Source organism: Pollachius pollachius (assembly GCF_949987615.1).
Source record: "Pollachius pollachius genome assembly, chromosome: 19".
Taxonomy (NCBI): domain Eukaryota; kingdom Metazoa; phylum Chordata; class Actinopteri; order Gadiformes; family Gadidae; genus Pollachius; species Pollachius pollachius.
The window spans coordinates 15,562,720-15,590,704 of NC_136952.1; the positions used below are offsets into that span (position 1 = coordinate 15,562,720).

Here is a 27,985-nt window from a genome sequence, read left to right on the forward strand (position 1 = left end):
GCAGCTAGCTGAGCTTAGCCACGCCGTGCGGTTTCAAGGGCGATCAGAAGACGCTGCAAGACGCCACGGTGTATTTCCTTTACCCGGTGTATTCCTACAAATATGAATCCGAGTGACATTTCATTCAAGGTAGGATGGATAGGACCGCTTGCTTTGGTGAGCGGGGTTAGCCGACCTGCTAACCTAGCGCTAACGCTGCCTCTTTTTGAAGACACATATGGGGAACTGTTATGCTTGCAATTACTCCCAATGACTTAAGGTTAAATGGTCGAAAATCTTAAAAAGCCACATCTTTTTCAGAAAACAAAAAAATCTCGTATCACTGATGACTGGCACTCGGGATGCTTCCAGGGATTAGTAGTTATGTTTTATATTAAGGACTCAATTCTTTATTGTACCCGCTCCGTGGAGCTTAACAGCAGCCTACTAACGTTATACTTATATGTATGACACCCTTGTCATGAAGCCTAAAATAGGAGAAAGCTGCGATGTACTTTATTCATTTGTATCACAATATAAGAGAACACGGCAGAAAATAGATGCCATATACACACACACAATAATTCCTATGCACAAAATGTCAATGCAAAGTAATAATTGTAAACCTTATACATGTAGAACCATGGTTGCTTTAAGGTTTAAGGATGGATTAATAAGAATCAAGAGCGTCTGAAATTGAAAGTGAGGTTCTTTTAAAATTGCAGGACGGTAGTTGAAGGGATATTCTGCAAATAGGCCTGTCCCATATGTGCGCGTCTTAACGGGGGCGGGAGCTGTATCAGGTCCTACCCTCGCTACTATTGTTGTCTGCGTCGCCCCCCGTCTGTCGCAGGCGGCGGCTCCTCCCGCTTGACCCGTTTATATGCAATGGATGCTTTGAAACGGTAAACGGGCTGTATTTATGCAGCGCTTTTCTAACCACTCAAAGAGCTTTACAATATTGCCTCACATTCACCCATGCATGAGCACAGTGAGGTGCCTTGCTCAGCGACATCGCGACACTCGGAGGAGGAGCCGGGGATCGAACTAGCAATCTTCCGGTTACCAACCAACCCGCTCTACCTCCTGAGCCACATGCCGCCCCGATTGTGATTGAACGGGTAATCGGGTCAAATGCGATAACTCTTCCCCCTATATGTTGTGAGGCGGATTAACGGTACGCTACAGATGACACATCGAGAGCGTTAGATTATGGACTTGCCCTAGAGAAAATCCCCACCATATGGGCAGCTGGTATGGATGGATGGATGTTGATCGCTCCATCCTTTTCTAGGTTCAGCCATTATGCGTTTACCGAGTCGCCGCCGACATTCAATCTGCCGCGCCACGTACTGAATCCGGGCTACTCTCGGTCAATGACCCCGCCGTCACCGGTGGATGTGTTCCTGGCACGATGGTGCCGACGACACAAAGCCACAATGAGCATCCTTTAGACTTGCTCTTTCCACGGAAGTTGGGTCGGTTTAGTCAAGTGCTGTGCGTGTCACACGCACGTACACGCGCAAGCTTTGGTAGGAAAGCGTTCATTCATAAAGTGTGTGTGTGTGTGTTTGACCTATTTTTTCCAGTCTAAAGCACTGTTTGCCGTGCGCTTTCTGTTAATAACATGTTTGTACCCATTGCTCCCTGTCTGGGAATGAGCTTGGCTTATGTTATCTGTCTCCTCGTATTCGTACTCCTCGTTCAGATTTTCTTATTTGTTTCTTACGCCAATGGGTCAAATGGCAACAACATGACAGCAAATTAAAGTACTATACAGCTAAATGTCAGTGATGTTTTACTCTTAATCATTCATCATGCATCCGTTGGAAAATGTTGCATGTGTTTGTAAATCTTTATACAGAAAACTGCTGCATGTAATCCATTTAGTAAGTAAGTATAGAAATAAGTATAGAATTTTTGCAATGTTGCTATTTCTATAAGTCTACATCTATAGACCCTCTATCATATTTCCCTGTAGATTCCACTACGGCTCTAATAGTGTGTTTCTACGTCTTCGGGGAGCATTGTGTCGTCAGCTGTTCAATTAGCATTTATCTGAAGGTTGTTTTTTTATTGTTCTAGTCAGGCAGAGTGTTTGTTCCACCTTTGGGATTGTGTTATTGTTGCAGTGTGGGGGTAAGAGAGTAGAGACACGTGTCTATGGTCCCTCTTGGTCTCCTGATGTCAGCGTAGGATCAACCCCATTACCACGGCAACATCCGCCTTCTGAACAACGTGAAATTCCACTAGTGGGAGGTGTTGGCTGATCTGTGCTGTAAACGATGTAGCTGTAGTAATTTCCTTATGAACACAAACATGCTCCTTTTAAGATTAATATGGATGAGCTCGACCAAGCTACTAGCTGGTTTGTTATCAGATTGGATCAGCTTCAAGCTGGGGTATGATCAATTCATTGCTAATGGACAGAAAGAATAATGTGATGGCTATGGTGTTTAACCCTCATCGTCAATGTCCCGCAGTCTATCTGAAGGGCCAGGCATTCTTGAGCAAGACACCATAACTCCGCCTGACCGGCCCTAACCGGCCCTATGCCTGCACCTTTATGAGATGTAGGAATCTGAATTCACTGGAAAATCCTCTGGATAAAAACCTGAACCCTTGTCACCAAATAGTAATTAATTTCCAACATATAGCCTGTCAGAATGGGGAGGGTTGGGGTCCGGCCCCAGAGTGGGAGGGTACTCTTGGCTTGCCTCCTGGCTCCTTGTGGGGGCTCTAAGCCTAGGTCCATAGAGCTGGACGGACGCCACAGAATCTCCTGACCAGAGCCCTTTTGGTTGTGAGGACGGAGCACACATCTCTACTCTGCATAAGGTCGGTGGGTTCTCCTGAGGTCAGAGTGCTACTGCAAAGCTGGGAGGCTCGGGGGGAAAAACTGCTGGGGATAAACGTGCACTAAGAATTTTCTTGATGCGTTTGGAAATGGTTAAGTTTATGATTCGAGTTGGAGAGGGTTACATTTAGGTGTCAAGCTATGGTTATGATATGATTGGTTATAGATGGTGATGTTTAGGTTTAAGATTATTGTTGAGTTTAGGTGAAAGGTTATAGATGGTGGTTAAGTTTAATAGATAGTAGGTTATGATACATTTGAGGTTTTAGACTAGGGACGGTTGAGTCTAAGTGGTAGGTTATGGTTAAGTGTTAGTATTAAGTTAGAGACAGTTATGGTTACATTAGATATAAGGGTTATAGGGTGTTAGTTTTTGGTTTACTTCAGGGGTTAGTCTAGGGTTCTGTCGTGTTAGTCTATAGAGGCTCTGAAAGCCTTATCTGATCATCCTGCACATGGGTCAAGCCTATTGAGCAAGGAACCTTCTTTCTATCTTTCCCCTGTGATTCGCTGGCTGTCTAAGTGGGGTAAAAGTGAGGGGTTGCATGTGAAGTAGGGATTGGGTTCATGTTAGGGTTGGTCCCAGAGGTGGCAGTCCCCTCAGATTCCGATTCACTCCGTTGCACATTGGACAGGAGGACCTACAGGAATTGGACACGGTTGAGGTGCATGAAGAAGGGACAAATGGAAACTACCCACATGAAAAAACACAACCCACTGACAAACCAAGAGTTTAGGGGTTCACTTTAGGTCATGTCATGCTGCACACTCGATGGTATTGACATGAAGATGTGGATCCCTCCATATCTTTATTGCCAAGGTACTGTTTGTCTGTTTGTTTTAGTCCGACACACAATGATTATTTTCAAGTTGACGGGTTGGTTAGTCGAGCAAGAAGACATTCAATAAGTAATATAGGGTTCTTCTTCTATGGAAGAAGTTGCTTTTAAAACTTTAGGCCAGGTCTTTGAATCAGCTGATGACACTGATAATAAATTAATTGGTGATAATCAGCAAAACTTTATTTCCCCAGGAGGACTTTTACTTTGTAGAAAACAGGAAGTTCCAGCCCTCTTCCAGAGTGTAGAGTAGAGGGCATCTGGAGCCAGCTGTGTGCTGGCTTGCTTGGACAGCAGGGTTGTCTCACGTGTTTGTGAACTATGGAGCAACACCACAACCTGACACCCTGTGTAAGTCCTTGCGCCCTTCTGTCGACCAATCAGCTCTCCCCAAAGTAACAGATAGGATGTTTCCCCAACAAAGAAGAGGAGTAAAAAAAATAAGGCTTCTGTTGGCTTATGGTCGTTTCATTCTTTTCTTCTTGGCTGAGTTTACCTTGCAGCAGGTGTTTGTGATCTGGTCTTGGAAGGATAGAAAGATGGATGGAATTATCAGGATTTCTTCTTATATTACACCATTTTAAAGTCCCTCATTGATATCAAGTCAATCTAGATTCACTCCACGCCACAAAGATGAACAAATTACAATAGATCCGCTGTAGAAGCGGAACAAATAACCCTCAAGACACGTCCCCAAATTAAGTATTTACATAAGACTTACTACTAGCCTTAACCATTCTTTATTTATTCTAAACTTTAACAATGTTAGTGTGTTCCATATGCTAATCAGGGCTTTTGACTTGAACAGAGAATGAGAGAGAGGAGCGATGCTCAGTCTGTTGCCTGTTTTTAAACCAAGTTCATGACCGTAAGCAGTTTTAATGACTTCTGTGCAGAACAGGCCCGGTCTGGTCTTAACTGTGTGTGGAAGCATGTAAAGAATGCAGGCTGAATGGAGGGTCGGGTCGTGGGTGATCTGGTCTGACTAGAAGGACGATGTTGGACGCCTTGACTAGTTCATTCTCCACCAGTACCTGAGTGATGGTCGTCCAAGGCACAGGACGCTTTCTTCTGCTGGAATGATCTTTGACGCAGACGCAACGACTCTTGAGTAGGAAGAAGTTGGTGTTTGTTTAGTTAATGGTGGATACACGCACTGCTTTTAGCCGGAGGCAAAATGCGTGTTGTTCTCTAGGAGGCAGATGTTGGAGCTTGCTCACTTGTAAATCCTGTGTTGTTGTTTTTTCATGATTCTGTTGCCGTAACATTTAATTTGCAAAATGTAGACTGTACTTTATTTAACACATTTTTCGTTATCTTAAAGTGAGTGTTCTTGGAAAAGTAGTTTTTTTAGGTTTAAAATAATGTTTATTCTATGGATTAAGTATGTATTGAGGCTAAAGTATCTGAAAAAGGTTTTGCTATTTATGTTAACATGGCTTGCGTCTACTGTCATACTTTCTGCTCTCACACCCGTTATCTCCATCTATGATTTTAAAAAAAGTATGATTTGTAAATTCATGGGGTGAATTCAAATGGGACATTCCCCCTGAGGGCCTGAATGTTTTCTCATCTCTGGAGTTCCTCTCTCACCATTGGACAGTTCAGAAAAGCTCCTTTTGTAGTAGAAACCAATCTGAACGTTTTGCCTGTTGTTGACAGCTTTCCAGCTGTAGGTTCATCATCTAGAGGCAGCAGAGATGGAGCTCTCTGACGGTCTGTTGCTCCAGGTCAACAATGGAGAGCAGGGCGGAAACCGCTGGAAACACTCAAACGAAGACTCGGTAAGACCTCTCAAACATCTCCCCTCTCAAGTGCCTGCTGGAGCTGGCTCTGTCTCAGGCAGGCAATGAGACATTGGGAAATGCATCCTCAAAGTGAATCCCAAAGTGGATCCCAACGCTGTAGTGAAGCTCGGGGGGGAATTAGCATGAAAATGGAGGGTTCTGAAAAACCTTTAGTGTGGATGGAGAATACAATTCTGAATAACAATGTTTGAAAACGCTAGTATATATAGGATATATTTCACAGTTTGGTAATTTTTTAAAGTTTTTTACAATTATATTAATTTGTGGATATAGGGATGCTTATTTAAAATATCTGTCCACAGCAATAACATACACATGTAGACATATTTCTATCATCCAGATTAAAGACATAACCTTTACCATTAAGAGGTACAGCTAAAGAGTAATGGTCAGTTGCCTTGCTCAGTTATGGAGAGACTACAATAGCATGACTTCCACTTTTTAAACCTGGAATTGTATCCATCTTTTTTATCGGGGCGATGCCAAAGCTGTCGATTCAGCGCTCTATATTGGGAGGGGTCAGGGGCGCCGGTGGGTCCTAAGAGTGATGGATGTGACCTTCTGTTCCAGGACCGGAGCTGTAGCCCGTCTGTGCTACGGTGTGTTAGCACCACCTGGAAGGAGGGCCTTCTGAACCGGAAGAGGCCCTTCGTTGGCCTCTGCTGCCACTCGTGTACCCCACAGAGCCAGGTATACCTGCGCCCGCACTAGCATCGCAACACTTGACGGGCTAACAATACTGAAAATGCTATCCAACACAAGCTTCACTATCAAAAGGTCCAGCTACTCAACGTGATCACTGTCAATCTACATAAGCATCGCTAGTCTACATTAGCACTGATAACAAATAAGAGCCACAAAGCAATGCTTTGTGGTGTTAACATATACTTTGAGTTCAAGCCCATCCCTGCCCTGTTTGCGCCGATGGCACCAATCATTAACATAAGCACTGTTAACTTCTCTAACACTAGCATTCTCTTACTCTTGCTATGCTGACAGCAAAGGACAACTAAAATGGGTTTTTTTTAAACCCCAATGCGCAGCTGGAGATTAATGTACTAGTTTGCTGATTCACCACTTTGAGCCTACTGTTGGGCTTGTGGGAAAGAGGTTTTAAATAATTTAGCAAACCTTATAAACTTTTCCCTTTCTTCTGCGTAATTCAATTTTCTTCCCAATGGGTGTTAACAATGACATGTTTTGCCTCAAATTTCCACGCTGTTAGTTGCCAAAAAGAGTGTTTTGACTAGAAACACACATTTATTCATGGTATTTATTTGTCTGTTTCAGGAGAGACTTTTTAACCCCAGTATTCCATCCCTGGGCCTACGAAATGTCATCTACATCAATGAAACACACACCAGGTACACTGCTGTATAACTGACATTAAAGGCTGAATGAACCCTGGAATCACTCTTCAGGTGAAGCACGGTTGACCCATTATCATCTTATCATATTATTATATTATTATTGGGTCATCCAGTTCATTACATGTGTGCAGTGAAGGAGCCAACGCAGCAGACTGCTGGTGTTGGTGTGTCTGTGGGTGAACACATGTAGACATGTGTAGCACATACCTATGCTGACCAGTGCAGGGCTTTATCTCCGTGTTAGCCGGTGGAAGGCGTTGAAAACATTGAGTAATGAACTGTTGGGGTTTGTTTTTCAACAAACACCTGCCTCACCAACTCTGTGACTCCCTATGATCCATGTCTGATCAATGATATTCGACGATATTGCCAAGATATTGATTATTGGCTATTCTGTTATCTTTATCAAGACCGGCCACGTTTTTCTATCCACATAGACTTTGTTTGGTTTCCCAATCCAAAATGATTCTTCTCATGACCTTTTCAGCCTTCTATATTCAGCGAAGCTAAATATGTAAATGTTCAGCAGCAAGAGACCGGTTCAAGACGCCGGTTGTGACCTTTACTAGACGAATATCAGTGTTAGACAACTGAATTCTTGTGTGTGTATCTTTGTGTATTGACAGGTATCGGGGCTGGCTAGCTCGTAGTCTGAGCTATGTGTTGTTTGTTTGTGAGAGAGATGTCAACAAGGACATGTTCGCCAGGAACGTGGTTGATAATGTCCTCAACAACAGCAGGTACCGCCATGACAACCGCCTTTTACATTAAACCACCATAGCCTCATCCACTTGCCTTTAAGCATGATAGCTCCTTTCAAATTAAAATAAAAACTGAAATGTAATAATCAAGGTTGAGCGGTGGCTCATTTGAATCCAAGCACATTTTTCTTACTGGGTGATATGCTCTGCCTGACCCAGGGTGGAGCAGGCCATCCTTGAGGTGGCCACGGAGCCTGGCGCTGGATTAGAGAGCCAGCCCGCCCTGCAGCAGAAGGCTGAGGGGCAAGTGAGACGGAAGGCCAGGGGGATCCTCCAGGAGATGGTGGCCAACGTCTCCCCAACCATTATCAGGTAAGGACAGCAGAGAGTCTACTGCTCAGAGCAGAGTACGTATTACCTGGGGTGGTGCGCAAGTCGTATTTCCAAGCCAGGTGCTTACCTCAGACGGCACAAGTCGTCATCCAGTTTTAAACAAAAGGGTGTACGTAATGTGTATGCAAATGTATTTTAATAATTGCCTTGTTGTGTCTACTTTCTTGCGATTCTACGAGTCATAGACCTTGCATTTCTTTTAGTAAAAATGAGATTTGCCATTATCCAAACAATGTGAACTGGTAGCACACGGTCTTAACGTCACCACCCATTCGCGGAGATAGTTTAAAACCATGGATGTGGAACAGACCTGAAACCTGTATGTGTGAGAACACATCCAGCATGGATCTCTCGTAATCCGCCCCTCCATGTTAAGAGGCTGAGACGGCTTCGAGCACGTTGGGCCTCTCGGGTAAACGGGTGGGTTTTAGAATCGAGATGCATTTTAAATTGGAGTGAAGAAAGCATGAAGGAGCAGGTAGGGGTTGACTGACTAAATACTGCAACTCTCAACTTCTCAAAGCCACTGTGTACAAGCAACAAGTAGAGCAACATGTTATGCTGCGTGGCATAGAAAAGACTTTCCACATGTTGGTCGCATATGGATAGCCATATTGTCGTATCCAGTGCACCGCTTTCTGCCTGTGGCTGGAGATATTTTTCACAATCATAACTTGTTTGAATTGATTTTCAGAGATACTGATGTATACTGATGTGATGTCCCCGATGAACAGTTAAATCAGAAATACACATACACCATTGTTATTTTACCAGTACTAATTTTTCTCTTTTCTTCATTCTCTGTTCTCCTTCCATCCTCTCTCTCTCTCTCTCTCTCTCTCTCTGTCTCTCTCTCTCTCTCTCTCTCTCTCTCTCTCTCGCTCTCTCTGTGTCTGACTGTCACTGTCTCTCTATGTAGGCTGACCGGCTGGGTTCTGCTGAAACTGTTTAATGGATTCTTTTGGAGCATACAGATTCACAAGGGCCAGCTGGAGATGGTCAAGAAGGCAGCTACTGAGGTTAGTAGTGAACACACACACACACACACACACACACACACACACACACACACACACACACACACACACACACACACACACACACACACACACACACACACACACACACACACACACACACACACACACAGATTGACATACAGAGGCTGTGGGATAAGTCACAATACACAGTACTGCTTACGCACTTGGGAAGTGTCCCTTTGAGGATCTTTAACAGACGCATCACTTTTTCGGTTCTTTACAGCTGGGTATTTTGATTTTGAGGAAGTACATATTAAAACGTGCCTGTAGAAAGGGTCTGATGGACTTGGACTTTGATAAAGTGACGAGTCAGTGTGTTAAGTGTGTATATCAAAAGGGTTGTGAGGGGGGGGCCTGTGCCGTTGCTCTTTAAAGCATTTATCTTTTCTTGTTGAAGATGCGGGCATCTTTGAACTTCTTTGTGTGTGTATGTTTTTTTTCTTTACAGCAAAATGTACCCCTGGTCTTCCTCCCGGTCCATAAGTCCCACATCGACTACCTCCTCATCACCTTTATCCTCTTCTGTCACAACATCAAAGCCCCGCACATCGCCGCCGGCAACAACCTTAACATCCCCATCTTCAGGTGAGAGTCCTCACTAGGCTGTCAGCCAATCAGATCCAGATAATAAAGGTTTAGGGAAACTGCTGTCCGATGAAAGACCAACACACAAACAGCAAACTTCTCACCATAATTTCAAGTCCTGGAAAAACTGATAAACTAAGGAGGAGAGACAGTTTAATATGTAGAAGTTATATAAACAGAGCCTACGTTGTCATCAACTGCCGCCACTGTAGACTGGGCATCGGGGCTAAAAGTGATCATTTCCTCATAAAATTCTGTTACGGAGAATGAAACCCATCTCTTCTGGGACATCCCGAGAATAGCCTTTCTATGGTGTCAACAATGCATGTGCTTACACCCGAGGAAAAACAATTTGTCCCTGGAAATGTGCTGAATTGTTCGCCCGAATTTAGGTTTAACCAATGCACATTTTGTGATTTATCACGACACATTTATGAAATGCAGCTAGCATTTCCTGGGAAGCAGTTCTTATCACAAACGGTAAGTGGGCGATTAGGAAAGAATCTAAATCCTTTTTCCCCTGATCTTAAATCCTATTCGTAGATTCAGGGCCAGGTTGGTTTCCAATGGGGTCATAAATAACATTTGATCTGAGACCAACATTGAAGATGTTGGTCATAGCCTGTCCTCCTGCAGAGGTTAAAATAGACACTTGACACTGGAAACTGGGTGACTAAGGGGTTGGGTCAGGGTGCTGTGAGCTGGAGGGGCTGATGCAGGGGGGCTATTGCTCAGAGGTGTGGGAGCCAATATGGAGGGGTGGGGCAGTAGGCAGCCAATAGCATGCAGCCAATAGCCCCCCCCCCCCATATAATAGAAGGATGAGGAACACGATTTGTTATGATTATCAATAAATATTAAACAGATAAAACTGATTTTTTAAGATCAATGCAATGTGTAACATTTCAACAAGATCTAGATTTAAAAAAAAACTGATTATCCATTAGCTGTATTCTAAAAATTTGAATGCCCTGCTCTACCAGTTGACCTAGACGGGGAATGGAACCCCTAACCCTGGCAGTGTTAATGCCTGGCTCTACCTCTTGAGTCAGATGGGGATTTGAACCCTGGCAGTATACATGCCCTGCTTTACCACTTGAGTCAGACAAGGCCAATCATGTTGGTTGTTGTGTGTTCTGTTCCCAGCACGTTGATTCGTAAACTGGGAGGATTCTTCATACGCCGCAAAATGGAAGAAAACGGAACCGGCAAGAAAGATGTTCTGTACAGATCGCTGTTACACGCAGTAAGTTCCTGTGTGTGTGTGTGTGTGTGTGTGTGTGTGTGTGAGACGCATAGTCTAGATATCCTACATGTTCATTGACTTTTGATATGTGTACGTTGGGGGAAACTCACTGCTTTAAAGAAAATATGAGAACACGACAATGTGTATCCCATGTATTCAGTGTTTTTGGTATTCTACGGGGAAGAAAATATGTTGTGTGGGCTCTGCCGACTGACTTAATAGACTGTGTAGATGTCGAAAGTGGGTGGGGTTTGAGAGTGTCATCAGGAAGTTCATGTAAACAGAGAGAGATGTACAGGCCGGCCAGCACTGTGTATTTGAGGACAATATCATTTAAATATGTGTTAGTTGGTATTTAATTGATACTAAAATCCCAATCGATTGAATAGAAAAATATACAGAAAATGATAAGCCAGAAGTTAGTTGAAATGCTTCGTATTAAATCGTAACCAAAGCAAATGAGCTGCCCCTTTTAAGATTAGTAGTTTAAATCATTTAAAAGGTGAACAACACTTGAACACACAACAGAAATAACACACAACAGAAGGTGAACACACAACAGAAATAACAGTTTTGACATAATGTCACAGAGGTCTGTATTAGCTCTGGTTATACCACTTTGTACCTCAAGAAGAGATTGCGTCACTGCAATGTTTCTCCATTCTGCCCTCAGTACAACATGAGATGTTGTAGAATTAGCGCTGCCCGGAGGCATACTAATCTTATCATATTAATATCATACCTTCTTGGTGTGCTAGCTAACAGAGCTCTGATAAGGCAGTATTTATTTGGCGCATTTCCTTGTTTCCTTGTGTAGCCACCACTTCCTTCTGGTGATATGCTTCCCCCTGTTGTGTCGAGGACTAATTAACAGTGGGCCAATTTGCCGCCATTATGCAATCAATCACAAGTCCGCTTCGGAGTAGCCCAGGGATCTAAAACTTGGTGGGCCCATCAAGGACATCCCCCTTCGGCAATGTAGAAAGTTGTGTTGATTACTAAAACAATGATGTCACAGAGTCAATTTCAAATGACCACTGTTGCAGGTGCTCGCCAAGCTATTTTTATAATGGAAGTCACTGGGGAAAAAACCCTGACCTCAACCATTCCGAAGGTGAACAACACAGAGTTGTTACACATAAAGAGACCGTGCGTAAGCAGGCGTTGAAAAATTTAAGTACTGTTTTGGCGACTAGGAGATGCTATAACACGTTCAGCGGCGTCATTCATTCATTAACAAGTCTGCTTTAAAGCGGCCCAGGGACTTGAAACTGCGTGCTTGCTCATTCGCCTTGCTAACATTCGCATGCTAGCAAGGTACCGGAACATTGCGCATACAACAAGTTAGCACATGCAGCCACACACAATTTCTACAGAAAATCCACATGCGGCGACGTTTACTTTAACGATATAAGCCCAAATTTGGAGTCGTAACTTGAAAACCAGATCCGATGTTGTAAAGTTAGCATACATTCTAAGGCTCAAATGACTTGTTAGTTAAAATAAACTTTATTGATCCCTGGGGAATTATAACAATAACATAATTCTAACTATTATATTAACGAATCATCATGATTAAAACATTTATATAAATTATTGTATAACTATATTACATAGTATGATCAGGTTGTATATTATAGTTAGTGTACCATAATGATTAGTGTAATAAAATGTCTTCATTTTTACCACTGTCCAAGGGACAGGTTGGAGACCATGTTGTGTAAAGCAAAACACTTGGCTACCAAGAAAAGGACATCAGGAAACTGCAGAATAAATTTGAACACCTGCTCTTCCAGCTTCAGCGCACCGTTCTTATTGAGTCGCTCTGTGATTCCTCCCATAAGCTCCAAGCCACGGTTGTAGACAAACAACTCCCCCCATGGCTTCAACATCAACCAACTACTGTTGTTCTCCGTATGTTCACGGTCTCCGAGCACGACATGGTTTCCCTCGTATTGTTGGATAACCCTTTTACAGTTTCCCTCATCCTCCGACCTCGCCTCCCTTATCTTTCACCTTGGCGGACACCTTTTTCCACTCCTTCTACAACATTTTCCAACCATTAGGTTGTCTCGACCTTAACGGAAGGCTTCTGCTTGAGGAATATTAGTACACACCGATGGCACAGAAAATCATAGGATCATTTCAAGAAGTAAGAGTCCCTTCAAAAAAGGAGATTCAACAAAGACTGTTTTTCCACGCTCATTCATAAAGCATATATAATCCTTCAAATGGTATAGAAAGATTCTCACAGTGTTTCCACTACACAGTCTACAACCTGCCCTTTGGTCAGTGTTAAAGTGATTACATTATACTAATCATTATAGTATACTACCTATAATGTGCAATCTGCTCATGCTTATACAGTAATATCATTTCTGTAAATAATTTATTCATGATTATTCCCACATTCTTCCACAACCACTTCACACACACCAACAGTGCACCCCTAGTTGTGTGGGAGGATGCAGAAGACAGCTGAGTGAGTGGACCTCTGTGTTGCCTGACGTCCCCTGTAACCACGGAATCCCTGCAGGCGTCATGCCACGTATATATGTATCTATTGTGTTGATACAGTGTTACAGGCCGCTTCATTTCTTTACTAGCGTTCCGCAGGTACTTTATTATTTTTATTATATATGTCAACTTCAGAGTAAATGGTGATATTCCTGGGCCAGTCGTCACAACGATGGGGCTGGTGACTTTGAAAAGCTCGGCCAGTAACCTAATGTATTCTCTCAACATTTATCCCCACAGATGACATTTATTATATCTGTATGTATAGTATTGTAAAGATTTTTTCCTTTCCGTTAGTCAGGTGGAGTTTGGAAAACCTAGCAGTCTCTTAATTGCTTCATTAGTGATTAATTTATTAATATGATATTAATGTGATAATGATCAATATGGTTAGATTTTTCTCAGCCTCATTTGTATGTTGCTTATTGATTAACGCGTTGGCCAAAAGGCTGGAGTTCCCCATTCGAAATTTACACGGTGACTGCAGCCCTTTTAATTTAGTAATTTTCACTGAATGGTCTTGCATTTTTATTTTCTAATAGTTTAAGGCTTAAAGTTTGAATTGTGGTTTGACTTTGACTAGTCATGCACGATAAGATAAAGTCTATATATATATATATATATATATACAGGGTGTATATATATATATATCGTTTCAGTAGTTTTTCCTGGGTCATAATAAGAGAAATATATTTACTGTTAAAAAATGGTTTCTACTGATCTCCATGGTTTCTACCAACTGTCATAGTTTCTACTGATCTCAATGGTTTTTATCAATCGCCTTGGTTTCTACCGATCGTCATGGTTTCTACCGATCACCATGGTTCCTATCGATCGCCATAGTTTCTCCTGATCACCGTGGTTTCTACTGATCTCCATGGTTTCTCATGATCTCCATGCTATCTCCTGATCTCCACGGTTTCTCCTGATCTCCATGGTTTCTACTGATCTTCATGGTTTCTCCTGATCTCATGGTTTCTCCTGATCTCCATGGTTTCTCCTAATCTCCATGGTTTCAGTTAGTGTTGTCCTGGGCTGAACCAGCCGTCCTCAGCGCTGGCTCCTTCTGCGTGTTCTCGGTGAAACGAGGCTACTTTAGGACTCAAAGTCCTTAAAGCCCGGGGATTGACACTAAGCTCTGCTGTCCAGGCACCTTGGACAGCTGCTGCTGGTCCTCTATAATAACTTTGTTATGTAACCAGCGCTACTCTATTTTACATTCATAGGGCCCCTCTTTTCAGTCTGTAAGGATTGGAAGGCTGAACCTAGGGCTAAGTGACATGAAAGGAATTAAGATATGATGAGATAGGGCCAGGAGTAGATGTAGATGTTGATGGTGGATAACCCTAACCCCGATCATGGTGAGATTGGTAATGGTGAAATATTGGTTATATAGTGGTAAGAGTAAGGTATTAGTAATAGTGAGATATTGGTTATATATAGATAAGAGTAAGGTATTGGTAAGAATGAGATATTGGTTTCATACAGTTAGGGTTAGATATCAGTTATATATTGGTAGTGCGAGATATTGGTTATATATTGGTAGGAGTAGGTATTGGTAAGAGTTAGATATTGGTTATATATTGGTAGGAGTAAGATATTGGTAGTGTGAGATATTGGTAGGAGTTATTATAAACTTTGAATGGTTTTAACCAAGCAAAGTTCAATACAGGACTGCAAAGATTAGTCAGCTTTACTGCCTGAACAGGGAAGTGGTTATGTGGAACTGAGTATAAACGTATCAGAACAGGCTTTGTTTCCAGGAGATTTATTTGAATCCTCTTAAGTCTTGCTACGATATGGAGCATTTTGTGCTCCGGAGCTAAAGAGGGCGTCCCCAGGACAAGGGGGCTGGCTGTTAGCCATTGAGCCTCATCAATCGCTGATTAGAACCAAACCGTTACTTCTTTGCCGTCGTTAACCGCTTGGCTTCCCCAGCGCAAAACATTTGAAAATCTTTTTGAAGAGCTGCAAAGGAAAAAGTTTAGACTTGTTTGTATCATATTTCATTTGGTGGGGACAGTGGAGGACTTTGCTGCTGTTAGCCATAGATAAGAGATTGTACTGATATGTTGACAAACTCCATTCACCTCACCCTACACAATATATGATGCACTTCGACCAGCCACTTAAACTGCATTGTTTTCACAAAGTGGTTACGGACCGGTAGCACCAGAGCTCCGCTAGCTTGGAATGCACATTTTTCCAAATTTTCCCCCTGTTCCTCATCATGGTGAACATGTCTCCTGCAATATCTTGAAATGTTTGTAGTCACATCAAAATACATGAAATTGGATGTGGAGGGCACTACATTGCATTAGAAAACATTTTGAAAAATACAGTTCAGCCTTGAGGGTGTTCAAGGAAGGTTTTGTGCGCGGTTTGGTTTAATTCAATTCAAGTGAATTCAATTAAAAAGTCTGTGTTGGCCCACCGAAATGGGTAGCCTTTGAGAACGAGTGCAGAATGGGAATAGCCCTCTAGCTCTCTGTGAATACCAGCTATAGGTCTATTTCAGGGCGGACAGCTGTGGGCTTAGAAGACCTCTGAAATAAACGTGTGTGTGTGTGTGTATGTGTGTGTGTGTGTGTGTGTACTGTTTTGTAATCCAGTGGCAACATTAGATACACGCATCTTTTATTCGATTTGTATATTTTTTTGTATATTTCCACTGTCTTAAATAAAATCAATGTCCAAAACACAACTGAAAACAATTAAAATGTATGAAGAAAACCTCTATTAATCTCGTCTTGTTCCTCTCCCCCCCCACCAGTACACTGAAGAGCTGCTCCGGCAGCAGCAGTTCCTGGAGGTGTACCTGGAGGGCACGCGGTCGCGGAGCGGCAAGCCCTCTCCGGCCCACGCCGGCATGCTGTCCATCGTGGTGGACACGCTCACCACCGGCGCCATCCCCGACGTGCTGGTGGTGCCCGTGGGCATCTCCTACGACCGCATCCTGGAGGGCAACTACAACAGCGAGCAGCTGGTAGGGCCCCCCCCGAGGACATGGGCCACACTGGGGGGCTGGTTAGATTAGGGGGGCTGAGGGTGGTCTTGATGAACGTGGGTGATTGGGTGAGGTGGTTTTCTGTGGTAGGGTTCGTACAGACCATGATGTCTGTTTGTGACGCGATCAAAGCACCGTATTGGGTTTCTTTGGCCTCAGTCCACGTCATCGACGTACTTAAATCTGTTTCCTTGTAAGGAAAGATACGCAGCTTTAAGAGTTAGGTATTCTTTAAGGTTGCGATAACGTTGGATGGGATCGATAGTTTTCGTTCACGGTTGGGTTCTGCTTCGTTTTGGCTCACATTCTTGGTTTCTAGCAAAATAACGTTACATTCCCTTAGATCCACTTCAAATATAATTCAACCATTATTAGTTCAATACGACTACACAGGGTAAAGCGTTGAACAGCTTGGAGAATAAGTGTGTGACTTCCTCTCTCCTTGATGACAGGGGAAGCCCAAGAAGAATGAGAGTTTGTGGGGCGTGGCGTGCGGCGTGTTCCGCATGCTAAGGAAGAACTACGGCTGCGTTCGAGTGGACTTCACCCAGCCCTTCTCCCTGAAGGTCAGCCCTCCTCCAGACAACACCCACAGTAGCATCCAGACATTAGACCTCCTATACAAAGCAGCGCTTGGTGAAGCTAGCAGTATAAGCATGTACAGTAACTATAAACGTCACATTATAAGCACGGTGCTTTCAACATCGTGCTTCAGCCTCTTGCTATCATCATCGGGATATCGGCGTTAAGCTATTAACCTTATGCTATAAAGTCAATGTGTTTAGCATCGTGCTAAGATTTCTTCTTCATGATTCTTATGTTAATTATGTTTTTTTTGAACTGTAGGAGTATCTTGACAGCCAGCGAACCCGAAACGTCCCACCTCCTCCCTCCCTTGAACACACCCTGGTACCCATCATCATCTCTGCCCAGTAGGTGTACACACATGTGCACAAACACACATACACATATACGCTTACTTACTCACACACCATTGTTACAACTGTGTGTTCCCCGTTCTAAAAAATAAAAGTTACACCTACGCACACAGACTCTTTCTCTGCATGCATCCCAGCTGAAACATCAACAAGTCCTGGTCACATGAACCCCCTGCTTTTGCTCAGTGTCACCATGGAGGCGATTCCCAAAAACAAGCGACAGTTACTGTACGACAGCTGTGCCTTCACAATAAGAGTCCCTTCCTCTCCAAACAAACATGGTTCAATTTGTTTAGATGCAGCTGACGAAACAAAATGTGTGGTGCACAAGAACAGTTATTTGGAGGACGAAAAATCAAACTGTGTGTGGAAGGGAGAAAAGCAGAATCCATTTTGTTCTGATACCAATCCGTCTCCATGTGCTCTCCTCTCCAGGCCCGACGCGGCGCCGTTCCAGAACCCCCAGGGGGAGGAGCCTAACGGAGACCTACCTGACGAGATCTCCAGACGAAACGTCATCTCCAACCTGGCCAAGCATGTCCTCTTCAGTAAGGAATCCTCTCAGACTCTTATCCACTCATCTCTCCTCCTTCTGCTGGGAATACATGGAGCTGGGTTAGTTTGCATTTGTGTCACTGGGAAGGATGTCATTTGATGTCATTTTGTTAGATTAAATCTCGTCGTGTAGTGAAATAAAATAAATTGTACTTGGGGAATGGGAAATGCAGAATTTTTACCAGGAGGAAATATTAGTTTTGATGGTTAAATCTTTCACAGTGAATAGATGTATTTGGATGCCATTAAACCTGTAGTTTATTCAGATAAAACCTTTATTTTAGTCGGATTAGACCTGGATTTTAAAACTAATGATATAATTTGAACAGTCAAAATCAATCTGTCGTTTTGGTCAGCTTAAACCTGGAATATGTTCAGATAAAATCAGTAGTAAAATCAGATTAAACCCCTTTTTTATTCAGCCAAACTTGTATTTTAGTTTGATTAAATCTGGAGTTAAACTAATAATTTCATATGACCAGTCAGAATAAAACTGTAGTTTTAGTCAGATTAAACCTGGTATATGGTCAGATAAAATCGGTAGTTGAATCAGATTAAACCTGTAGTTGAATCTGATTAAATCCACGTTAAAGGTTGCCTTCTCATCAGCCGCTAAACGTCTTCCCCCACTGCTGTGGACTGCTGCGTTCCAGCATCCCAAATACACCTCCTCCCTCCCTCCCTCCCTCCCTCCCTCCCTCCCTCCCCTCGCTCCCTCCCTTCCCTCCCTCCCTCCCTCCCTCCCCTCGCTCCCTCCCTCCCTCCCTCCCTCCCTCGCTCCCTCCCTCCCCTCTCTCCCTCCCCTCCCTCCCCTCCCTCCCTCCCTCCCTCCCTCCCTCCCCTCGCTCCCTCCCTCCCTCCCTCCCTCCCCTCGCTCCCTCCCTCCCCTCCCTCCCTCCCTCCCCTCCCTTCCCTCCCTCCCTCCCCTTCCCTCCCTCTCGTGGAAGTGTTGTGTAGGCAGGACCCCCCAGCCTCCCCTCTCCTTGCTGTGTCAGGCTCTCCTCTCCCGCCTATCAGCAGGAGGCGGTGGATGGCCCTTAATAAACCACCCCTGTAGCGACGGAGAGCTCTGTACCGTAGCTCTGCACTGAGGAAACCTCTCCCTGAGATGACTGCCCCTGTAACGCTCCACAGTCTAAATCTGGGGGTTCACTCTCATCAGAATATATACATTTACAATAGACAGTAAGACGAAATGTAAACGTTTGTATCAATAATCGAGGCAGCAGTCGACATCAAGTCACGGTACTTTCTAATATGGCAGTTGAAAAAACGTCATACGTTAAACTGTGCGGTAGTTGTGATGCTAAATTGTGTGTCTGCCTGAGATAGTGTGGTACATGGAGGTACTTGAGTTAGATACTGAACTCCCAAGCATCCTCTGCTGTGAGGAACAGCTCCGGTCCGCCTCCCTGACCTCCCCTGCTCCGGGTTTTACATCCTGGGGTACACGGCACGAGAACCGGTTCTCCCCGGCTCATTCAGCTGCATTCTCCTCCACAAGCCCTGTCTCAGCCAATCAACAGGCCGGCAGCCAGATGGCATGTTTATTCTCAGCCAATGGGAAGCCGGGATGGGGGAGGGTAGGCTGGGGGGGGAGGGAGGAGGAGGGAGGCAGGGCTGGAGCTGCAGTATCAGTGGTGCTGCTTGTAAATGTTTTACACTCCTCCACCTGCTCCGCCGTGTTCAAGATGAACGCTGGTAACCCCGCCGCCGCGGCCGTGATGCTCAGACACACGCAAACAGAGACAAACACACACAAAATAAATAAATACAGGCACACACAGATACACACACACAAAAGAAATAAATACAGACACAATATATGCACACACTGATACACAAAGACACACACACACACACAATATATACACGTACTGATACACAGATACATGCACACACGTGCACACACACACCAATACACACACAGATACACACACACACACACACACATACATACAATATGTACACACACATACACACACTCAAATACAAATACAGATACAGTTTCTTTGGAAGTCAATCCAAATGTCTGCTACATTTCCTCCACCTCCGCTAGCAGTGATGTGCTACCCCTGCTAGCACGGTGTGATGCTGTGCCATTAGCGCTCAGGCTAGTATACAGTGTTGTCGTACTGTCACCCTGGGGGGGCCCATGTGTCTCTAAAGTGTCCCTCCGGGGCCCTCGGTAATCTGTGTGAAGTCACTCAGTGTCCTCTCTCTCTCTCTCTCGCTCTCTCCTTTCATCTCTTCTCCCCACAGCGGCGAATAAGTCCTCAGCCGTGATGTCGACCCACATCGTAGCCTGTCTGCTGCTCTATCGCCACAGACAGGTAAGACTCCAGCCGCCCCTTCTCTCTCGCCACAGACGAGTGAGGTCGACTTGACTTCACTACAAGCACCAGCGTAGTTGTCTACAGAATATATAATCCGCCCCCCCCCCCCCCCCCGCCTTCGTTGACATAGACTGGCTCATCTAACCTCGCCTGACCCTCCGCCCCCCCATCGCTTCCACGAAACCAGACCTCTCTGACTCTGTGACCTCTTGTTTCCCTGGGTCTATTATACCTCCTCTCTCTCTCTCTCTCTCTCTCTCTCTCTCTCTCTCTCTCTCTCTCTCTCTCTCTCTCTCTCTCTCTCTCTCTCTCTCTCTCTCTCTCTCTCTCTCTCTCTCTCTCTCTCTCTCTCTCTCTCTCCTTTTTGCTGTTGACATCCCTTGTCTGTTATACAGACCAAGGTGATCCTCTCCCCCATTCATATCACATATCACCCCTCTCCCTGGCTGATCTTTGATTTAGGGGTGAACTGCTGCCATCTTCTGACCAAGGAGTGTAATTAGCCATTATTACAACAACATTTAATCCTTGGTTCCACTTATAAATGTTTATTAGTTGGGCGGCATGTAGCTCAGGAGGTAGAGCGGGTTGGCTGGTAACCGGAAGGTTGCTAGTTCAATCCCCGGCTCCTCCTTTGAGTGTCGAGATGTCCCTGAGCAAGGCACCTCACCCTGACTGCTCCTGACGAGCTGGCTGTCACCTCGCATGGCTGACTCCGCCGTCGGTGTGTGAATGTGTGCATGAACGGGTGAATGTGAGGCAATATTGTAAAGTGCTTTGAGTGGCCACTGGTTAGAAAAGAGTGGTATAAATGCGGCCCATTTACCATTTGTTTTATCCTAATAATGAGCATAGTTTCACACAGGAAAGCAATAGAGGGAAGTGACGTTTGTGGCATCAGTATGTTGTGTTAAGAAAACAGTGTACAACGCTATGCTGTTTTTCGCTCATGAGCCACTCTCCTATATCCCATCTATGGAGACACTGCAGCAGTGAGAGCAGGTTGTGACGGCTGTCTGCTCCCCAGGGGGTGGTGCTGTCCAAGCTGGTGGAGGACTTCTTCAACATGAAGGAGGAGATCCTCTCGCGGGACTTCGACCTGGGCTTCTCCGGGAACTCGGAGGACGTGGTGATGCACGCGCTCCACCTCCTGGGCAACTGCGTCAACGTCACCAGCAGCTCCAACCGCAACGGCGAGTTCACCGTCGCCCCGAGCAACACGGTGCCGGCGCTGTTCGAGCTCAACTTCTACAGCAACGGCCTCTTCCACGTCTTCATCTCCGACGCCGTCATCGGTAGGGAGGGGCTGTGGTGCTCAGTGTGTGTTGCCGAGTGTGCAGTGCGGAGTGTGTTGCTGCGATGCTAGGTGTGCCATGGTGAGTCTGCAATGCAATGCACATGTGCAGCAGCACGTGTGCGACGCCAAGTGCGACGCTAAAGGCTTTGTTATGGTTCCGCGTCGACGCAACGCAAGGGGGTTTACCGACCCCGTTACGTCCTTTCGGACCCTCCTTGCGTCCGAAAAGTTGTAACCTTGCGTCGAGGCGACGCAGCAGCAAGGCCTGTGATTGGTTCGCTCACTTAAACCCGACGCAGAACCAATACACGTTCACGACTGCGTCGAAGCGTCTGCGTGGTCATTGCGTTGCATCGACGTGGAACCGTAAATAGGCCTTAAGTGTGCTGCGTTTAGTGTGGGACGGTCAGTGTGAGATGCTTCACGTGCCATGCTAGGGCTGTGATGGCACTCTTCCATCTGCATAGATAGTCTGCCTCGCTAGTGGCTATCAAATCGTTTTTGCCCGTACCCCCTACAACTGACACCCTTGATAGAGTCACAGTCACGCCTGCTGTAACTGACCTTTACATCCCCCCCCCCCCCCCCCCAGCCTGCAGCGTGCTGGCACTGCAGCGGGAGCTGGCGGCCGAGAGCCAGTCCTCCCAGAGTGCTGCCGTAGGGGGCGGAGTGACCGCCAGCTGCACCCTGCTGAGCCAGGAGAGGCTGATCCGCAAGGCCGCAGGACTCGCCCACTTCCTGACCAATGAGGTGGCGGTGGCGCCGGTAAGTCCCGCCCTCGGCCATCCCCCCCCACAGTGATTGATGTGTAACGATGACGAAATACAGGTTCATAAAAACATTTAATCATCGTCCTGAGGAAAATACAATTAGCAAAAATATTAAAAAAGTAATAAAGTATTTCTCTGTTCGATAATGGATTGATGAAGTAAATCACAATAGTGGAAAAATAAGAAAAGACATTATACTACTATTTATTATTGTAAATATATATTTACATTTACAATAGTGTATATATATAGTATATATAGGGGCGGCTTGTGGCTCACGAGGTACAGCGGTTTGACTTGTTACCAGAAGGTTGCTAGTTCGATCCCCGGCTCCTCCTAGCTGAGTGTCGAGGTGTCCCTGAGCATGTCGCCTCACCCTGCCAGGAGTTAGGCAATATTGTCAAGTGCTCAAAGTGGCCACTGGTAAGAAAAGCTCTATATGACTGCAGTCGATGATTTATATGTTCATAAGAATACATAGTTTATACAGTAAAGTAGTTCTAAACAAATGGTATTTGAAAGAAAAAACCCTGGTTTGTATTTCAACACCCCCCCAGTGAGCTTGTCCAGCGGGACGCCTCGGGGCAGGTCCTGATATCTCCCTCTTGTCCCGTCTCCCTCAGCCCTGTCAGACGGTGTACCAGGTGTTCCACGATGCCGTGGCACGGTTGATCCAGTACGGGGTCCTCTACGTGGCAGAGGTCAGTCCACTACCTTGGGGGTCTTCCATCTCACGCTGGTCGCGGGACCGACACACAATAAACATTATATATTTCTAATTTATTTTACATCGCAGAATATATGTGTGAAGTTCTGGGCCAACTGGGCATCCACAGGTGGGGCGACAATTCAAAAGTGGGGAAAGCGTTGCTGCTCTATACCGCCCCCGTGTGTCAGAAACAGACAGGTCACCCAACGTGTTTTACCCACACATAAAGCGTGTTAATAAGTAAGAGACTAACAAAATGTAGCCTGTACTGGTACGCTAGGCAAATACTTAGTGGTGTTTATATTGGGAGCTAGGTGGTTGCTAGGTCCTTGGACCCCCTATATAAAAAAGGTGCTGGTTTCAATCCACTAAATAGTCAAAATAAGATAACATATATTTTATCCTAGCTGGGATTACCTTCTGCTCTTGCAGTGACACCGTTTTCACGAGCGTGTGTGTGTGTTTCCTGTTTGTGTGTGTGTGTGTGTGTGTTTCCTGTTTGTGTGTGTGTTTCCTGTTTGTGTGTGTGTGTGTGTGTCTCCTGTGTGTGTGTGTGTGTCCTGTGTGTGTGTGTGTGTGTCTCCTGTGTGTGTGTGTCTCCTGTGTGTGTGTGTGTGTTCACACCAGGAGGACCAGGAGGAGTTGAGCCCCAGCCCCACCGAGGAGCCGTGGCCCAAGAAGTTCCCTGAGCCCCTGTCCTGGAGGAGCGACGAGGAGGACGAGGACAGCGACTTCGGGGAGGAGCAGAGGGACCGCTACCTCAAGGTCTGTACCCCCTTTGGCCTTCAGACGCTCATGTAAAAGGCTTTGAGTGGCACGGGTTACAAAAGAGACGGAAATATGCAGTCCATGTTGCTTTTCCCATGTTACTGACTTGAACTTTTGTTTGTTTTGTTTCTTGTACTCTCTCTCTCTCTCGTTCTCGCTCTTTTGCTCTCTTTTTCCTGCCTTCTTTTGCTCTCTCTCTCTCTCTCTCTCTCTCTCTCTCCCCCTCCTCCGCCCCCTGTCCCTTTCGTCTCCCCTGCAGGTGAGCACCTCCGCCGAGCCCCAGGAGTTCTTTGTGTTCCTGCAGCGTCTCCTCAGTCCGGTGCTGGAGGCGTACAGCGGAGCGGCCATCCTGGTCCACAGCCTGAAGCAGCCGGTTGACGAGAGGGAGTACACCCAGCAGCTCTTCAGATACCTGCTGACCCGCACTGAGAGGGGCGTGGCTGCCTACGGTAAGCTCTCTCTGATTGGTTCAAAGGGGGCCCAGGCACGACGAGACACAGCCCTCGGATTGGTTCCAAGATACAGATAAACTTTATTTATCCCGGACTAGGATTTGGGTATCACAGAATGTCAGTAATATTCAAGGGAAAATGTAATAATTAAATCAAATATAGTAAGTAAAATGGGATAAAAACGATAACGCACATTCAGAAGACATGCAAAAAATATATACTGTTTGCAGATGTACAGAAAAAAATATAGATATATTTGAGAAAGAAAAAGTACATAATGTATGTAATTGTGGCCATTATAATAAGAGGTTAACACTATGGTATATACTTCATTAGGTTTGATTCCTTTTTTACTTTGTTGTTTGATTGTCTCCTGATTTCTTTATGCACATTGTTTGTAGACTATTTATGTTGTGATTCAGTCATGTGAACTGCAGTTTGGTGAAGGTTCCCAGTTGACCCATCATGCATCTGTTTTCCTCTAGGTGAAAGTGCAACGCACTACCTGGTCAAAAACACAGTGAAGACGTTCAAAGAGCTTGGGGTGAGAGCAAACATAAATAGCTAATCATTTTAATAATAATTGATTAATATGTCATCAGTTGTGTTGAGTTGACAACTGGTTAACATCTGGGAAACTATTTCATAATCATACTGTCTACATTTTTAGACAAGCAACAATGACACTGACATGTTTACCCGTTCCTACGATGTGATTGGCTCTCCAGGTCCTGAAGGAGAGGCGGGAGAACAGGGTGACGACCCTGGAGCTTAGCACCACCTTCCTACCTCAGGTCCACCGCAGTAAACTCCTGCACTACATCCTGGCCTTCATCCTGCAGTGACCCCACCCAGGTCCTCCAACACCTCCCTCTCACCACCCACCACCACTACCAGGACCCCAACCCCCCGTGGAAACAAGGGCTTCTACTGGCTACTTCTTATTTCTCCCAGGTGCTATACTCTGTGGAAAGCTTTACCAGGAAGTGCCTTCATACACTAGTCGCTAACCGATAGCCGTTAGCTCGAGGAGTCGCGAGGCCAGCCTTCTGTCACTGTTTGCTCAAGGGCACAAGTCTCGTCTTAGCCGTAGAGGTAAACTAGCACTCGGCTGCTAGCAGCTAGCCGCTAGCTCTTATCCACTAGCTCTTAGCAGCTAGCTTTTAGCAGCTAGTTTAACGTATGAACACCCCCAGTGGACGCCCAGAGGTACTGCCCTCTGTCCCGTGTAGATCCTAAACCCCTGGAAGAAATGGGTTCAAAGGTGGAATGAATCTTTAAGGAAACTTTTGAAATGATGATATTTACCCTTTCCAACTCTTTAAATAATTATTGTGGTATTGACAGCAAACTCCATGCAAAGCATGCTTCATTTCATGCAAACGTCGAAAGTCAAACCATCCAATTGTGCATCAGGAATGGCCGTCGACCGGAAAGCGTTTTTATGTCGAATTGTAAACTCATGCAAGTTAACAGCTGAATCCGGGAAAAAAATATACGATATAACTTCCCTCAAAAGACAAAATGTACAAATGTGTATAATGCGTAACGCATCAGTGTTGAAGAGCAGACTCTGAAAGCCATTTGACGTTACAACCTTGCTAAGTTACACGCATGAAATTAGAGATGTCATGGTGAAAAAACATTTGATGTATACACCATTTAATCATCAGTATAGATACATAGTTACAACTTTTGTTGTTTCATACATCTAGTAACTATAGAAAACCCTTAGATTATATAGCCTCCCCGCTTAAAACTAGCTAGATGTACTGGATGAAATACCAGCATAGTTTGAGCCTAAAACTCTAGTAGCCAAGTGCAATGATTTATTTTTCTCTCTCAGATAAGATGATTCAAAAGGAGATATAGCTTAATCTAAAATATGTAACCTATTTCTAAAACGACAAAGGTTAAATTGATTAAGCACAGAAAAATGTCTAGATTTAAAGATGCTTAAATCTAGGATTGGCAGCCTTCTATTTTAGATATTTTCTCCAGATATTTGGATACATATTCCAGTACCACTGATGAAGTAGGCCGAATAGTTCTTGCTGTCACTCTTGGGTATTATTTGGACCAGGCTAATGAGATGCTAACATTGAGATGTACATATCCACTAGTTCCCCTGTCGGCCAACCCTAGCTATGTGCTAGTTAGTGTTAGCTCAACCACTTCTGGTTCAAGATGAGGAAAAACACTTTGCATTGTTGTGTCATTGACATTATTTAACCTAAATATTGGTGTATTGGTGAGAATGGTTTTCAAATGGGATTGTCAAAATCATTTTTGTCTGTGTCCATTCATTTCTTTCAACCGAAAACATAAAAATAATTGCTCGCGCAGTCAAGCGGATCGAACAAAAGTTACAGTTAATCTTTTAACATGAAGTGTAGATGATCTGAAGAAGCATGAAGATGTGTGTGTGTGTGTGTTTCTGTGTGTGTATAGGCCAAGTTGGGAAGACTTTGGAAGGGGGATGTTTGGGGCATTATATGAAACAGTGTATACATGAACGTAAATTATGAACGTAAAATGACTGTCAAAATGGAGCCCCCTTTGGTTGGTTTTGTGACTAGAAGTGAAGTCTCTGTGGATGTTGAATGGTCAGTGATCCAAGTCAAACCCTTAAAAATAAAAATGTGACTACAAAATATATTTTTGAGTTGGTTGCCATGACCCATGTTATGGAATACCTTCAAACAAATGTAGAGTCATTTGTCCACGGCATTCAACAATCAAATGCTACAATCCACAAGAAGGATGTGTCATGTGGTCTTTGTTGAGGGCAACTAGATATGTACCCAATCTGTGTGTGTGTTGAGGTTCAACTACTACCAATGTGTAGGCCTACCATATGAACACCATCATTTCAATGTCTCACACAGGAAAAACGACTATTATAGCAATACTACTGCAGCAGCTTCAACAGAACCCTGATGGGAAGCCAACACACACAACAACTCTGTTTTGAACTTTACTTTACCGTACTGTATGTACTATCACATGTACTTCACTGTACTTGCTGTACACTGTATGTACTCGGTACTGTACTTGAAGAATCCTCTGGGCGCCTCAGTACTTCCAAAACAAACTCTGTGCCCAACCCGAGAAATGTCTTTATCGTGTGTGTGTGTGTGTGTGTGTGTGTGTGTGTGTGTGTGTGTGTGTGTGTGTGTGTGTGTGTGTGCGTGTGTGTTCGGTAAAGTCTCCCCCCCCCTTCACCTCTTGAATGTAAGTTTCGTCCGGGGGGATTTCGAACCGCCGGTCGCCGTGACGATCGTGTTACATGTTGTACGCACAAACGTGTCGCAGTCTAACGACCTCTTGAAGTGAAAGAAAGAGCTTCCCCATTGCTAGCATACTGAAAAATGATGCAAAAACGTCTCCTCGGTAGCTGAAAGTACTGATGTGTGTATCAGATACAGGATGCCTTCTCGCTCTCTCTCTCTCGCTCTCTCTCTCGCTCTCGCTCTCGCTCTCTTTCTTTCTCTTTCTCTCTCTCTCTCTTTCTCTCTCTTCGCGGTTTGCTGTTTCCGTTGTGTGCATGTTAACACCCGGCCAGCCGGGAATAAAAGAAATGTCAATAATAGTAACAAAAAATAGGAACAATTGCACTTGAGTTTACCGTTAGAGGAATCACCAGCCAACTGGCTGAATAGGTCCTTTTTTTGTTGTTTGTTTGTTGAAACAAAATCAATGTCCAAGCACTGTTGACATCAGTAGGATTTGTTTTTGATTAAATTAATGATCGATTAACCAAACTGCCTGTGCTGTGTCACTTTCTTATGGGGGTAAGGGGTGCTAGTATCTCATCT

The 27,985-nt window shown here is 44.7% G+C and overlaps 1 protein-coding gene across 2 annotated transcripts; it reads left to right on the forward strand.

Moving 5' to 3' along the window:
* gpam (glycerol-3-phosphate acyltransferase, mitochondrial) lies at positions 1-27,869 on the forward strand. 2 transcript variants are annotated; one of them, XM_079756414.1, is made up of 21 exons: positions 1-129; positions 5,338-5,459; positions 6,054-6,173; positions 6,774-6,847; positions 7,480-7,593; positions 7,774-7,926; positions 8,867-8,966; positions 9,436-9,572; positions 10,719-10,818; positions 16,109-16,321; positions 16,795-16,908; positions 17,189-17,274; positions 17,716-17,828; positions 20,098-20,168; positions 21,199-21,466; positions 22,061-22,233; positions 22,862-22,939; positions 23,575-23,712; positions 23,975-24,164; positions 24,653-24,711; positions 24,896-27,869. In XM_079756414.1, the coding sequence occupies exons 2-21, from the start codon at positions 5,376-5,378 to the stop codon at positions 25,010-25,012; spliced, it is 2,502 nt and encodes an 833-aa protein (XP_079612540.1). In that variant the 5' UTR covers positions 1-129; positions 5,338-5,375; the 3' UTR covers positions 25,013-27,869. The 2 variants fall into 2 exon arrangements, with proteins under 2 accessions (XP_079612540.1, XP_079612541.1); XM_079756415.1 differs by lacking the exon at positions 1-129 and adding an exon at positions 4,673-4,786.
* The last annotated feature ends 116 nt before the right edge of the window (positions 27,870-27,985 follow it).

Excerpts from the sequence above, each read along its gene's own strand:
- gpam (XM_079756414.1), top strand. The coding sequence starts at position 5,376 with ATGGAGCTCTCTGACGGTCTGTTGCTCCAGGTCAACAATGGAGAGCAG. Across the intron at positions 16,909-17,188 it reads CCCAGCCCTTCTCCCTGAAG|GAGTATCTTGACAGCCAGCG; the intron begins GTCAGCCCTCCT and ends TTTGAACTGTAG. Across the intron at positions 24,712-24,895 it reads AGACGTTCAAAGAGCTTGGG|GTCCTGAAGGAGAGGCGGGA; the intron begins GTGAGAGCAAAC and ends TTGGCTCTCCAG.